The 15732-nt window shown below is 33.6% G+C and overlaps 2 protein-coding genes across 2 annotated transcripts in view; both read right to left on the reverse strand.

Moving 5' to 3' along the window:
- Positions 1-562: 562 nt before the first annotated feature.
- Positions 563-11646, reverse strand: LOC100179325 (ankyrin repeat domain-containing protein 11-like). Its single transcript, XM_002122532.3, has 16 exons — positions 10897-11646; positions 10288-10528; positions 9555-9787; positions 9099-9210; positions 8301-8672; positions 7602-7802; positions 6947-7096; positions 5477-5611; positions 5100-5273; positions 4810-4948; positions 4417-4507; positions 3942-4089; positions 3425-3619; positions 2865-3094; positions 1148-2536; positions 563-789 (listed from the first exon to the last, which is right to left on the reverse strand). The coding sequence occupies exons 1-16, from the start codon at positions 11084-11086 to the stop codon at positions 563-565; spliced, it is 4227 nt and encodes a 1408-aa protein (XP_002122568.1). The 5' UTR covers positions 11087-11646.
- A 542-nt stretch (positions 11647-12188) lies between these two features.
- LOC100181642 (CTD small phosphatase-like protein 2) overlaps positions 12189-15732 on the reverse strand; it is a gene marked incomplete in the record, with an annotated part of 4705 nt that continues 1161 nt past the window's right edge. Inside the window, 6 exon segments of the mRNA XM_009862908.3 lie at positions 12189-13080; positions 13340-13435; positions 13868-13994; positions 14264-14344; positions 14854-14916; positions 15431-15570. Of these exon segments, the coding sequence (XP_009861210.2) occupies positions 14285-14344; positions 14854-14916; positions 15431-15570 (263 nt within the window).

The raw sequence follows: 15732 nt of genomic DNA on the forward strand, positions 1-15732 counted from the left end.
AACCATAAATAAATGAAATGATTTAAAACTACTTTATTCTAACTTTGAAAACTCCTTTCTTAGTTAATCTGGATAAACAAGTTGAAATAAATCACGAAAAAAATTATTTTAAATACGACCATAGTTTTAAACTAATAACAAAAAGATATTCTCTTTATACAAAACTCAAAATCAATAAAAGCAAATTTTTACAAATATGAATATTATGCATTATTTTAACTCTATTAACATAAATATTAAAACTCACCTGAATTCTCATTAAACAGTAAATTTGAAAATAATATTTATGTAAAATGATAAATGCGTCAGTTTCATAGATGTAATATATATTCCGTTAATCTGGCTTTAATCTAATCGACAAATCTGGCTTTAATCTAATCGTTAATCTGGCTTTAATCTAATCGACAAAAATGAATTCTTTTGAAAAAAAAGAAGATGATGAAATTTCAGGCTGAACATAAAACTCTTTTTTCGGTTCTGTACATTTACATGAATGTGTTTGGTTATTATAACAGTTATTTTAAAATAACATTCAGTGTGGACCTTCGTAATTCCTAACCACTCAGTCGCTACTATTATGAGGTTTGAACTTTTGTGTTTTATCATCAAGATGTCGCGTTTCGTCCTCACTTTCCTCACCAACCTGATGATTGAGAAATATTTCAATCTTGATCCCGTGATCATCACTTACTGCTCTTCCCGATGGTGCGGACTTTATCCTCTCATCTACTTGTGATGCAACAACATGTTGTTCCTCCACAGATACATTGCCATCATTTTCATCGTCACCTGGTTTGGTAATAAATTTTACTAATATAATAAGTTGGGGTAAGATGGGACATCCCGTTTGGTAATGAACCAATATTTACAAAATTATAAAACTGTAGCCCTGTGACTCTAAATGATCATTTTAATTCGTTAAAAACCTTATCATTTTAATGTTTTTATGATAAATATTAAACACCATAAAAAATATTTTTCGAAACAACATTTTCCCCGGATGTAAATTAATTGCACATAAATACAGTAGTCATGTGTTCATGTTTTATGTTTTTCTTAAAAAGAAAAATTAAACATTCTTGAGAATTCTATTTCTAATAATCTTTGTCATATTTAATATCCCTCCCAAAATACACTAAAGCCTCACCCGTAATATTATTCGTATTCTCTCTTGCAAAGTTATCTGGCCCATCCTCAACTTTTGCATCAACTTTTGAACAAACATTATCTTGTTCTTTATCAACAACTGTTGTGTGCGGTTCAACCAAGACTTTGTCTTTAACATTCTGTTGTGTTGGACTTGCTTCTGTAGATTTAGGAACGATAACTTTCCGTTGAGTTTTGTTTGTTCTCATAGTCGGCTGTGGGAGTTTTCTTCCAGAAGATTTCGGAAAACTTTTTTTAAACTGAACATTGTTGGAGGGTTTGGTGACCACTGTGTTGCTTTGAGATTCAAGACTTGTGGAGGAAATTGAACCTGGATAGTTGGATGGTTTCTTTACTTTGAAACCACTTCCATTTCTTGCATTGGAATTTAAATTGTGGTTGTTTTTTCCATATTTTCCATTTTCTTGGCCCTTCTTCCCAGGTTTATTCAATTGTTTTTGTTGAGTTGCTGTTTTCTTACTTTCTACTGACTGAAGTTTTAATTTCGAACCAAGATCGGTAGTTGCAGTATGTTTGACAAGTTTTGTTTTTGGTTTAAATCTATCATCAGTTTTCCAGAAAGCAATTTTCGACGGCACACTCGCGTAACTTGAAACTCTAGGTTTGGTTTGACTCGAAACACGTTTGCTTCCTGACGATGAGCTTTTAATACCAGGAGATTCTGAAATATTTGAAGCTAAACTGCTCGCTGGTTTCTGTTTAGTTTGTTGTGCGGTTGTTTTGTCATTTTCACTTGGTGGAACAACTGGCAGTTTTCGTTTCACTTTTTTGGGCGGACTTTTAGGAGATGAAACTAATTTACTTCCAAGTTTAAGTGAAGACTGAGTATTTGTGTCAGTTGACGCTTTGCTTATTTTACTACTTGGTGTAACTGGAAGTTTTCTTTTAGATTTTTCTTTTCCATTTAAAACTTTTGACTTATTTCTAACCGCTGCAACTTTATCATTTCTTCTACAAGGTTGTTTTTCAAAACGTTTGTATTCGGAATCAAAATCCTTTTCTGTGTCTTTAAATTTTGAATAACTTAAAGTTGGTTTATGGTTGGGTTTCATTTGAATATCTTGTGCTAATACTTGAGCATTGTCATCACTGCTGTCATGGTGGGTCGGGGTTATTTCCGCGACTTCGTTTAAAGAAACATCATATTTAAGCAACTCACCCAACAAACCAGGTGGTTCAGAATCACTTTTAACATTCTTTACGTCATAATCTTCAACACAACTGTCAGAAAACTCTGAAAACCCTTCATCAAGTTGAAGCTTGTTCACACTTTGGTTGGTTTCAATTGCTTTAAATGAATCTTTACCAGTGTCATCAGATTTATTCAAGGGATTTCTTTTATCAGGAAGAGTGATGTTTTTCCAGTTTACTGTCAATAAATTAATTAAAGTTATTTGGCAATTGCTCCAACCCAGTGGTCCCTTATTGGTTGTCTAAATTGTCAGACATGCAAAAATGCAAAAATGCAAAAAATAATTTTGGCAGAACGACTGTTGTTGCCCCGCCATGCAATAATAAATATATGTTGTTGCATTATACACTTGCCCAGGTATGAAACCCTGGCAGTTCTTTCAAGCTTAGTAGCCACCTTTTAGTTAGCCAACCATTAACCCTCTGACAAATTTTACAACTTAATAAATATTTAACATAACATAATACACCCAACAGCAACAAGATATATAATAAAAATAACTTACACATCGTTCTTGCTTTCAACCAGGCTCTCTTTAGTCTCGCTTTCTGTTCTGCCTTTTTTCTTAATTCTCTCGCTTCCATCAATTCAACCTGAGCTCTTTCAAGCGAGAGAGATTCTTTACGGAGTCGCCACTTTGTAAATTCACTTTGTGCCAACTCCTGTCTGTCAAGCGCCATCCACTCCGACACGCATTGTAACGACTCCTTTTGAGCATTATCCATCATGTTCAAACTGTCAAGTGTTAATGAATGGAACTTATTTATCTATGCATGGCGGGGCAACGACAGTTTATTATAATATGAATGTTCTGTTTCATACACCTCGTGCCCGTTAAGGAGTTACCACATGTGTAACTTTGTAGAATTTTTTTTCTAAATGGATGAAAATTTATACAATCAATTAGTGACCACTGGGTTAGAGTAATTGTCATTTGGTTTCTTGCCCAACGCCCATAATGGTAGCAGATGGGAGCAAAAAGGTCAAAACATTTAAAGTTTAAATAAACATGGCCACACTTCATATAAAAACTTTCAAATATATTTCCATAAAAATTTGATTCACCGTTTTTCTTTCTGTTTTTGTTTTTTCCATTCTTCAAATGATTTCACACGACGAGTTTTCTTCCAATCGTCGTAATATTGTTTCATTTCCTCCGTTTGTTGTTTGGCTTTCTTCTCTTCCTCTCTCCTCCTCTTATTTGTTTCTTCCACCTTACTCTTGTACCACGCAGTAAACTTTCGCTCGCGCATTTCCTCTCTGGAGGATTTCAACAAATGTCAACCGTGCATCAAGAATCATTATAACACAGTCAGTTTCATACACCTCGTGCCCGCTTACACAATTTAGCATGTATTTAACTTTGTACCTGACTGTTTTTGGAGATTTTTTCTTCTTATTTATGGTTCACAGCCAGTAAACTACTTAAACTACCATGTAGTACTCAATATGTTCAGCTGTAAATGAGTAGTCATATTACAACTTGCAAATATTGGACCAATATTAGAAACAGAACACCTGCGTTATACGACTGTCCATGCCCCACTACAGGAGCATAAATGTGTTAGGTTCATTTACTCACAATTTCTGTTTTTCTTCTTCAGTTTGACCTCGTGTGTTCAAAGGTTTCTCGACGCTTTGTCTTCGTTTTTCTTTCATCCAATCATCAAATGTCTTACCATTTTCAAGAGATTTTGATCTTTTATGAAAAGTTCTGTTTGTATCCAAATCTAAAACCGAACCACTTTTAATTTGGTAAAGCATTCCAGGGCCTGTGGTAAAGCTTGTTTCTGCTACCATTGCTGCTTGTTAGTGTCCTTGGGCAAGACAGTTAAGGACAATTGCTTCAATTCAGTGATCACTAATTGACTGAAGCAATTGCCTGAGACCTAAACTCTACAGTATCGGCATACATTACTAATAACTAAAAAATCTTCAAAATACAATCACCCACAAGTATATACACCTCCGGGTTATCAAACAAAACACCTGTGTTATAATGAACTAATACAGAGACACCCACTGCTTAAGTTAAGCAACATAACTTAGAAACAAACCTGTTTTGGTTGGTTGTTTGTTCTTTTTAGTTTCTAGCCATTGTTCAAATGTAATTTCCCAACTTCTTGGTGCAAAGTTGGCAGTTTCAACCTGTTACATAAAATGATAACTTTATCTCAAAGAGATATTGATGATGACTCGTCGAATGGCAGATGAAACAATTTTGTTTTAAATCATAAAACAAACAAAAGCTTTTACCCTGCTGATAGTCTATATAAACCAACAGAGTTAAATATTGAAGTATTCAACACATAATTGATTCTGATTCACAAATATGATCATATTGTCGCATTTAAGCAATGTTGCCCCAGATTTTGTGCAAAATTCAAAACATTACGCATAGACAAAAACTTCTATAACAACTGTGTTTAATATTAAACCAATATTCTTACTTTAGTAGAACCAACCGGATTTAATTTCATTTGGTTTGTTTCATTATTTCTGCGTTGTATGAATTGTTTATGCTTAGATGCTAGCCACTCCTGGTACGCCTTTTCACTTTTATCTTTTCGTATTTCTTTCTGCTTTTCACTGTTGGGTATAAAATAAATGTAAAATTTAACTAAAATTGTGAAGAAATTTCTATGTATTGTGTCACAATATACCTATGCATTAAAATATTGTTTTATCTTTCTGAATAAATCACTAAATTGTTTATTTAAACTTTATTACATAATCTTACAGTTCGCGTTGCTTTTCCTCAGCAAAGAGATGACCTTTTTTCTTTTTCTCGCTTGAAACTCTTTCATGAGCAGAATAAGTAGATTGGCTTGGTTGGGAAACTTCTTTCTTTTTCTCCATAACGGAGTAAAAAAGGTCTTTTTCTTCATTCTCTGGATTTAGGTTTTGTCTAAATCTGAAAACATATTTATTATGAGTAAATGCTCTGCATAAGTAAATAAACTCTAGGACCAAATGCTTTTTTTATTACAACATAAATATATTTTTATTAATTATCTAAAATAAGAGGCTTAGATTAATCGAAGAAAGAGGAATTAGCAGCAAAACCATTATTAAATCATTATTAAATGTTGGTTAAAATATAAATAAAACACTAACATTGGTTCAACAGAGTTGTTCACTTGATCGGTTTGAAATAAATCATTAGTTTCTTGATTGACTGGTTGATCTTTATTTCCATCATCATTAGTTTCTTGATTATTGACTTCAATAACTTCGACTCCTTCTTCACGACTGTAATGATATTTACTTTTATACAATCCTAACAAAATGCATATAACGCAGAAAGCTACCAGGCATAATGTAAATTTATCCTTTTTCTGCTAATCTGATATAAAAAATCATTAATTTTATTTGAATTTTTGATGCAACAGCATAAAGCATGAAATAAAAAAGAATTTGGTATTTTTACATATCCGATGAACCAAAACAGGTTTGCTGTGGTTAAATTAATAGTTTCTTCAACCGTGATAACACCAATTGTTAAAACATACTATGAACATAAATATATAAATTATGCTATGTCAAAATACTCAGCTGAGTAACCAAAACTAAATGCTATTTGTATTAAATAAATGAATCACTTATTTATCCCCTCGGGGCGGGGAAACGGCAGTTGTTATAACACCAGTGTTCTGTTTCATATATCTTATGTCCGCTTATGAGTTACCACGTTTGTAACTTAGTGGGTAATTGTTGTTTTCTGTATAGTTGGCAACTTGGACAACCTAAAAATGACCACTGGGTTGGAGCAATTGCCGTTAAGTGTCTTGCCCAATGACACATACGCCAACAATAGTAGCAGCATAAAGTCTTAAATTAAAATTTTAAACACAAATACTTAAACAATTATTCCTACAAGTTTCACCTTAAATATTGAAACATCTTAGTTAAACAGTTTAATTAAAAGTTTGTGGTTTAAACTGACAAGTACCTTGCTCTGTATTTGAACTAAACAAACATCACAAATTGTTCAAACAAAAGTAGATTTACAATGTGTCAATAACAAACTAAAACTTGCTACAACTTTAGTAAATAAACCAAGCAAACCTTAAATCTGGTAATTTTTTTTATTTCTATTAAAACACTAACTGAATAATAAATAAACATGAATGGCTCGTTTTCTGTTAGGTGTAGCGACCACGCTTCTTTTCCACCAATTAAATGCAAATATGTTTTTAACTGTTAGCATGTTTTAACAACTGTTGTTTTATCGCCATATCCTGTCTTTGCGTTTAATGTTATTACTAAATCTTCGCTACCGTAATCGAAGAGACAAATAAAAGTTATTATTATGAATAAAACAACCTAAAGAGCTTTGTTATATTTATACAGCAACAGATTACATGGTAAATAGATGAATGTATATAACTTATTTATCCTCGCATGGCGGGGCAATGACAGTCGTTATAACCCGAGTGTTCTGTCATTGAAACAATTGCTGTGAATTGTCTTTCCCAAGAATACATCCGCCCAATGGTAGAAGCGACTAACCCCTAACCAGTCATTTTAGGCTCACTAACCACAGCATTTGTATCAGTTCACACACAAATTTAAGCCAAACATCACCTTGTTTCAGGTAAATCAGCAGAAGCTTTGGTTTCAATTTGAGCACAGAGAGGTTTAGGTCTTGGTGATTTCTTTGGTGCGATATTTATATCCTTGTTTGAGTTGAGTTGAAGTAAGTATGTTTTTGTGGGGAGACATGCTGGTGTTGTGCTGTAATTGAGAATGGGTAACTAGTTATATATGGAGGAGAAACTCATGGCTGCTTGCAGGTAACCAACATAATATAAACTATCCCTTCGAAACGATAACGAAGATCAAATAATATAAAAAATGTTGAAAAGAGATCAACAGCAAAACGACAGTCTGTAAAACAGGCTATGGATAAAAAGTGTGGAAAAGATCTTCACTTTGAAAGCTTGGCTGTTAAAATGAAAGAGCGTACTTTTTAGCCGCCTGTCCCTAACCCATAGGTTGAAAGTTTAAAATTCAAAGTTGCTGCCATTGTGTCCATATGTGTTCAAGGGCAATATATAAGAAAGTAAGTGGTGTATGAAACACAACACCAGTATTATAATAACTTTTGTTGCTTCCAGGAAAAGATAAAAAAAGTTAGGTCCAAAAATTGTTTTGGAACTTGGATATTAAATAATAATAAATTTTTATTTGTCAGTTCGATTTTTTAAGTTACGTCTATAATGTCTTCAACTACTCATACCTTGGTTGCGGGATAATAATGGGAGATAACGAAGGTTTGTTTGTGTTTAGACCAACTGCAAAATCTGGAGTATTTGGTGACATCCGTGTTTCATGCTTTGAAGGGATGGATCTTTCCCGAGTTAATACCGGTGTAATTCGAGGCAATACAGTCTTGTTTGTTGCTTGATTTGGTTGATGTAATATGTTCACATCAGAATTCCTGCAAACAAGCTCAAGATTCTAATTCTGATGTTCAATGATATAAAGTCCCTCAGCAGTAAACTGCCATTTTAGTTTTTAAATTATTCCTGTGATTGTGTTTTTATATATTTTTTTAATACAGTTTTTCAGATATTTTAGATCAACTGTCATGATCAAGTACTATAGGAAACACATAACAGACAATAAACATGTTTAACGAACAGTTTATATAAGAAAAGTATATTCTGCCTAGAATAGTCTCTTTATTAAAAAGCTTCATTCTATTTTTGTTGGTTAGGAATTTTACATAACCTGATCCCGACTGTTAATTCACTATGAGAAATTTCTGGCAAGCACTAGATCAGAAACAGATTTACGAAATTTATACCAGTTATTATAAAGAGCAAGAACCAAATATTTGAACTTATAAAAGTAATAAATAACTTGGAGCTGGCACGAGGTGTATGAAACAGAACACCTGTGTTATAACAACTGTTAAATATAGAAGCAATAGAACCTTTTCCATGCTTGCTTTGGATGCGCAGGAATCCAATTTGGTGGAAGTGATTTACGCATTTTGCTTCTTTCCCAAATAGCTGGTGTTGATCTGGGTCGTTGTTTATCTCGATGCAGTGTTTTGTATGAAGAAATATGGTGAGAAACATGGTTTGGAGTTCTTAACAAACTGCTTGAGCTTGGACGAGGTTTATCTTGAGTGACATCATAAGTTTGATGATGAGGAGTTGAAATGGATTTTTCAGGATTTTTTCGCAATGAATTTTTAGTGATGCTTATGGACCACTGGTTCAACCATAACCATCTCGCGCATTCCATTAAACTCAACTCCACAGCGACATCAAGTGGGGATTTACCACGGATGTTTCGACACCTTTAACATCAATGAATCAATTAGTTTTTCTTTTCGGTAACAAAGTTCGGAAAAATCGAAAAGGGGGTAAATAATGGTGAAATGATAGTTGTTATAACATTAATACATAAAAGTTGGAAATAAAATTTATGTCAAATATAAAACTGTAGAAACAAGATTGATAGATAGATTTTTTAATATATACATATCCAGTTGAGTGAAATACTGAAACATTGTACGACTGCTTTAAACTTAATTATATTCTAATTATATAGTTTCTAGATCATAGTTACAGATTCAAAGCACGAAGATCACAAAAACAATCACCCACAAAGCTACATATAACTCGTAAGCGACACAAAATGTATAAAACAGAACACCTGTGTTATACAACAGCCCATCTCCTAAGGATGAATATGTTATTTTAAATTCATATAGAATACTTACCTAATATTTGCTCCATATGCCACGAGTAGTTCAATAATATCCAGGTGACCATTATAAGTGGCTGAATGTAAAGCAGTATTCCCAATTACACTGCTTAAGTTTGGTTCAGTGCCTGATAAAACAAACATTATGTAACATTTCATTCCTAATATACGTTCAGTGGAAAGGGGTCTTGTGCGTCGCTACCATTCTCTTTGTATGCATAAAATGAAAAAATAAATAATGTATTTAAAATTTATTAGATTAAAAACACAGTTGCGATATCTAGTTCTTTGTTTCAGAAGGTTTTTCATTTTAGTGAGATAATACAATCAAGGTGTACAAAGTGAGTTGTCAGATTTGGCACAAAAAATGGGTTTTATTAAAATAATTTCCTTCGCTTTATTATTTCCTAACTGCAACATCACATATGAAATATCAAGGCATGACCATGTGGTTTCAAAACATAATTCTTACCATATTTCAAAATAGTTTTGCACGTCTGTAACTTTCCAATTGCTGCAGCAAAAAACAAAGCACAAAACGCATTCTGGGTTAAATTATTTTCAACAGCGGATTCCAAGTTTTGCAAATTGAATTCTAAACCCCGTTTTTCCTTTGTATGATGGCCCAACTGCTTAAGTACTTCTTCAATACGATCTTCGCAAACAGATTTCACAATTGCTTCATAGGCACTTTTGACTTTTAAGCTAAAAAGATGAATGAATTCTGAGAATGCTATAATTCCTATCTAGGACATACATGATGTGTGCATGATAGCTCGTAAGCATGCACGAGGTGTATGAAACAAAACACCCGTGTTATAACGACTATTGTTGCCCTGTCATGCGAGGATAAATAAGTTACATATGTGATAACTCATAAGCTGGCACGAGGTGTATGAAACATAACACCCGTGTTATAATGGCTATTGTTGCCAGCCATGAAAGGATAAACACATTCACTCATTCATTCAAAGTTTTAATGAACAGTAAGACAAGGTTTACGGGTCCCTTATCAAAGTTATATCAGAAAGAAACCCAGTTTGTTAATTATCATGTTAAACAATTTACTTTTACCAGACAATATTTTACCAGATACTGCCAATGTAACCTATGTTGTCTAAACAGTAATGCAAATTTAAGTGTGTTAGTTTAAATAATATTTTGAGTATTGTTTTAGAAATATATTTCTAATGTTACTGTCTTACTGCAGTGTGTCTCCAGACTTGATATTTTGACCAAATAATAAAGAAACATCGTCATTGAGACATTTCCCGTCGATATCACAAAGCAGAGCTACATGCGATGGAATACCAGTCGTCAGCTCCAACGTTCCCTTTACTTTATAAACTTCAACACCTTGATGCAAATTGCGCAAAGTTCGTATTTCACCAAGTGATATGCTTCTCTTCTTAATATTATTCTCAGGTGCGACTTTTCTAGAAGTTTCTGTAACGGCATTTTTGATCGTAGCTCGTTTAAACTGTATTTGCTAAAGTAAACTATATAGTAGGATGGGGGAACATGAGACATCTTTTTATTCTTTTTCATCGTTTCAAAAGAACGATAAAACCGTATCCTCACGACTCGCATAGACCGTTGTTAATTGTTTAAAACACAATCATGATATTTGGATATTATGTGCTTAAATTGTCCCGTCTTCCCCGCCCTGCTTTATAGTAGGATGGGGGAAGACGCTATCCCAGATAAACAAACCGTAAGCAGGAACCGAAGGACATGATCCTGTCAACGATTTCATCGCAAAAGGAGATCAGTTAAAATTTATTGCTTTATTAAACAATTTAATGTATGTTTACCTGCATGTTTACCCACGTTTTTCCAAGCCGGTAGGCGAACAAATAACACGAACTCGTTGCTATCCGCCCGACTCCCTTCAGTAGAAAACTTGCCATGTTTTGGATTGGACGAAGTTTCAGTTGAAGAACGCAGCTCTCTTGTTATCCAACTTGGATATCGCGCCATTGGATAATCCAACGCGGTTGACATTCTTTAATTTCTAAGTTTAAGTTTGAATCATATGATGCAGAACATTTCCTCTTTTTGCGTACTCTAGTACTCTAGCAGATAAACAGGATCAAACTCACGAAAAATAATTTTACCTACAAGCTACAACTTTCCATTGCAATAACTACAATACATTAACAGCATCAACTGACAATATGTGTCATGACAACTGTTCTATGATGGAGCAATGACCATGGATCGTAAGATAGCTCCAATGATCCAAATGTTTGCCTTGTACACAAGCAATTTACCTTCGACGTACATCGTGTGTGCCTGCTGTCCACAGTTCTTTTATGGTTTGTAGACAGAGTCTCGAACCGTGTTATTAAACGGCAAATAATTGTGACACAGGGTTTGGTGGCTTTGTTAGTTCTTCGTGTAATGAATGGGAGATATATGGTTGCCATGGTTTCAGGTAATAGAAAAAGGTTAAGAATCGATGATCACTAATATTGTGTAAGACATGAAAAGCGTTTAAATATTTACAATTTGTACGTGGTAATTGGAAAGCGGGCACGAGGTGTGTATATAAAACAAATCATTCGTGTTATAGTAGGATGGGGGAAGATGGGACACCTTTTCAATCTATTTTCTCCTCCAATTTGGTAGTAAACAAACATTTAACGATTTTTTATAAAACTTTATCCTCACGACTCCCATACACCAATTGTTTAAAACACGATCAGGATATTTGGTTATTATGTGTGAAAGAAGTCCCCCCACCCTACTATATGACGACTGACATTACCCTGCCACAGAATGATAAATAATATTCATTTAATATTAACACTTTGTTAGATTTTTCTACTGTTTTCTTCAATAATTAATATTCAACAAATGATAAGTTAAGACCAAATACGTATTTTTTAAATATAGTAGGGTGGGGTAAGATGGCTTATGTTAGCACCTGATCGTGCTTTCAACAATCAACAACGCTCTTAGAGACGTGAGAATATAGTTTTGCAATAATGTTTAAGTATTCTTTGTTTACAACAAAATGGGACAATAAAATAAAATGCAACCATGTTCCATCTTACCCCACCCTATTATATAGGTTAATGTGATTGCTGTTAAACAACAAGAATTCCAAGTCTTTAAGGAAAGCTTTATTTCAATGGCAGTTGGTATTTACATTATTAACAAACAAGTGGTTTCTACAAAAGCAGGTTGGAACAAAAATAGTCAGGAGTTGTCGTAACGGGGAAACAGAAGTTTTCACTTAATATAAAGATTATCTTACTCGTTCGAACAGTTGTAAAACACTTAACGAAACATATTAAAAAAACAAAACGGAATGCTTCTGTTACGTCATAAACCTCTTCATACAACAGAAACAGCAAACATAACGAAATAAGGCAGCACGAAAGCATGATCCGGGAAAAGTTGGTAAAATCTATTTGTATTAAAACTTCTTTAAAAAATAGAAACAACGATAAAAATCTTTCTATCACGTCTAAACTTAAGAGGGTGTTAGCAGTGCAACGTTTTCGTTAAAAAACACCTTTTAATATACACTTGCAATCTCTATGGGGTGCGGACTAAATCAACTTTGACACTGAGAATACTGTGGTAAAAAAACGAGACTTAAAGTTGTTAAAACCAGCACCTTGTTGAAATGGCAGGGAACAGGAGTTGTTGTTGTTGTTGATGATTTACAAATTTGTTGCACAACATTTAGGTTGCGCTAATATTTATAGAGTAATGCTTCTCAACCAGAGCTGTGTGTTAGGTGATAATTTGGTTGGTTGATTAGTAGAGTAACCAGTGTTATGTCCAGTTTTGGGGTTTCATTATATGTCTATGTTGTGTGATAATCTGGGAATCGGCTGTTGCTTGAAAATTATCCCAATATTTTAGCATGGAGCTAATTATTAATGTACACGTTAAGTTCATTCATCGCTTATCTCGCTGTCATCGGACGGAAGCAACTCGTGCATCTGGAACTTTTGCTCCACTAGAGGTCTCACATCTCCAGTCTAAAAAATTAAAACCATTTTTATCTCTGTTGTTGAAATAAATGTATGTAACTTATATATCATCGCATGGTGGAAAAGCAACAGTAGTTCTCACCTGTGTGTCTTGTTTCATAACCATATTCTGTCATTCCAAAACAAAACTTAAGGCAAGACATCTGAATATAACTTTGAACTCAGCACGATGGAATAACATTCATATATATATATATATATATATATGTATATGTATACACACACTAAATACTAGAATAAATCCAACCTGTGTAGCGAGTGTTTCAAGGAAAGGAACTAACTTAAGTAGTTCGTTGTCATTTTTATCCGAGAACCAACTTTCTATTGGAATTCCGTTGGAAAGCTGAAATTTAAATTGAAGAATTAACAATAAGAAGACTCGAATTTGACATCAATAAAATAACATTTACCTGCCCAAAGTATAAAATTACAAACAAGAAACAACAAAATGTTTTATTCAAACATATTAAAAATCTGATCAAATTCTAGTGACAAATTTATTTTATTTCACAACAACATCTTCACGTAAACAATTTGACTGAGGCAACAACTTTTAATGTAAAGTTTGTTTCCATATGGTTGAGGTCTTGTAGCATGGCACGCCATAAGACTCAAGTTTTAGGCCATTACCCCAACAGCCATGGTGCTACCACGTGGACCTCACCAGATTGTAATGTTTGTCCCCACCCCGAAGTTAGGCGACAAGGGCTTTAAAGATCTGTACCCACAAAGTGTTCTTGTACTTCTAAATAAATATCTGACATAAATTAATCACCTGGTAAGCAAATGCTTGTGGAGAGTTATCTATAATCACTGTTTTGCTCAAGTCTCGACCCAGTATGTTCAAATCTTTGATATAATTTCCTTGGACACAAAGACAATGTTCACGAAATAAACGATGTCTGTGAAAAATATTAACTTTCATTATTTTAATGCAGTTTATACCAAGAAATAAGTGACTAATTTTAACTTATTTTACCGATAAACTCAACGTAGTTTGACTAGGACAAACCAACAGTTAGTGTCTGGTAACATTGAAACCAATATCACTATCCACAATACAGATATAAATTGTTAAGTTTAAACTGTATTTTCTACAACTAAACTTTAGATAAAATATCCCATTGTGATGAATGGTAGTTATGATGAAACAATACAAACATCCACACACCTGACATATTGTTTACCCCCATCAATCATGTTCAAGCAACTTGTCCGCATAAACTTTTTTAGACGCCGTGAACAGAATAATCTGCGAAACAAATATTTCCATTATAATTGTAAAAAAGATTTTTCTTCCAGCTGTTTTATTATTCAATAAAGAATTCTCCCGGTCTCCATAGATCAGTGGTTAGCATGTCTGCCTTTTATTAGAGGTTGCGGGTTCAAAGCTCATCGCTTCTACCATTATAGGTAAATACTGAATGAGGATTTAATTTGGCAAGACACTTAAAATCAATTGTTCGCACCCAGTGGCCACTTACTTTGACTAAATTATCAGCCATACAATAAAAAAATACCACATAAGGAAGAAACATCCACAAAGTAACATATGTGGTAACTTGTAAGCAGGCATGAGGTGTATGAAACTTAACGACTGTGTTATAATGACTGTGGTTTCCCACCATGGGAGGATAAACAAGTTATGTTTTTTCATTCGTTCCATCACCAAATCTACTTGGAAAAAACATTCTTTAGACACATTAACGCTAATAGCTACAATTCATAATATATATGTTTTAAATGCTATAACAATTTTACCTCGTAATATTTGGACATTTTTTCTAGGAATTCCTTGTAGTTAGGCCGAGTGCGAACAAATACCTGCCATTAAGTTAAATTATTATTTAAAACTAAATTCAACAAAGTAGTAAGTAAAATAAATAGGAAGCCTAAATCAAGTGAGAATTTCAACAAGAGACCGATGATGGCATTTTATGTGAAATATTTTTCCTTCGGTACACTATATGCGGGACTTGGGAAAAGAAAAAACATGATTGACACAATTTTTATTAAGCGCTGCAGTCAGGATTACACAGGAAATTCTTGGCCAATAACTAAAAGCCGATGTTCGTTGGGACAGCAGAAAAAATGGAGTAAGCAAATTAAAAAAACAAGACTGTGTAAATTAAGTTATTTTTTTCTTCTTCGGGATTAGTAGTTGGTTCATAATGTTACTTAAAGATTAAGTAATATATTATTTTAAAAAAAATGGCAAAAGTCGCCCACAAACACTGGCTAGTGACAGCGGCAAAATTGGCCTTAGAATGCACAATGTCTACGATTTATTTAAATATAAAGCAGTATCAATTGAATTTATATACATGCGTGATTATACCTGGTAAACTATATCTTGGAAAAGCACGGAGAAAGTTAGATCTGCGTCTTCCATTTCACTTAAACTACAATGAACAAGTGTTTCATCGAGATCAAGAACCAGGGAAAACTCGGGTGAACTTCGAGTTTTAAGTGGAAGGGCTGCGAGTTAAACATGAGGTGTTAACAGTGGCTTGATTGTTAGATATTATGTATGTAGTGGGGCTGCTCGGGGGGGGTTCGTTGGTGGCGATCTTCCACCTTTTACAATATATACAAAAACTATACTTATATACATATATATATATATATTTGTTTTAATTT

This window comes from Ciona intestinalis, unplaced genomic scaffold, assembly GCF_000224145.3.
Source record: "Ciona intestinalis unplaced genomic scaffold, KH HT000062.2, whole genome shotgun sequence".
Lineage (NCBI taxonomy): Eukaryota > Metazoa > Chordata > Ascidiacea > Phlebobranchia > Cionidae > Ciona > Ciona intestinalis.

Excerpts from the sequence above, each read along its gene's own strand:
- LOC100179325 (XM_002122532.3), bottom strand. The coding sequence starts at position 11,086 with ATGTCAACCGCGTTGGATTATCCAATGGCGCGATATCCAAGTTGGATA. Across the intron at positions 9,788-10,287 it reads AAGTCTGGAGACACACTGCA|CTTAAAAGTCAAAAGTGCCT; the intron begins GTAAGACAGTAA and ends TCATCTTTTTAG. Across the intron at positions 790-1,147 it reads GAATACGAATAATATTACGG|GTGACGATGAAAATGATGGC; the intron begins GTGAGGCTTTAG and ends TTACCAAACCAG.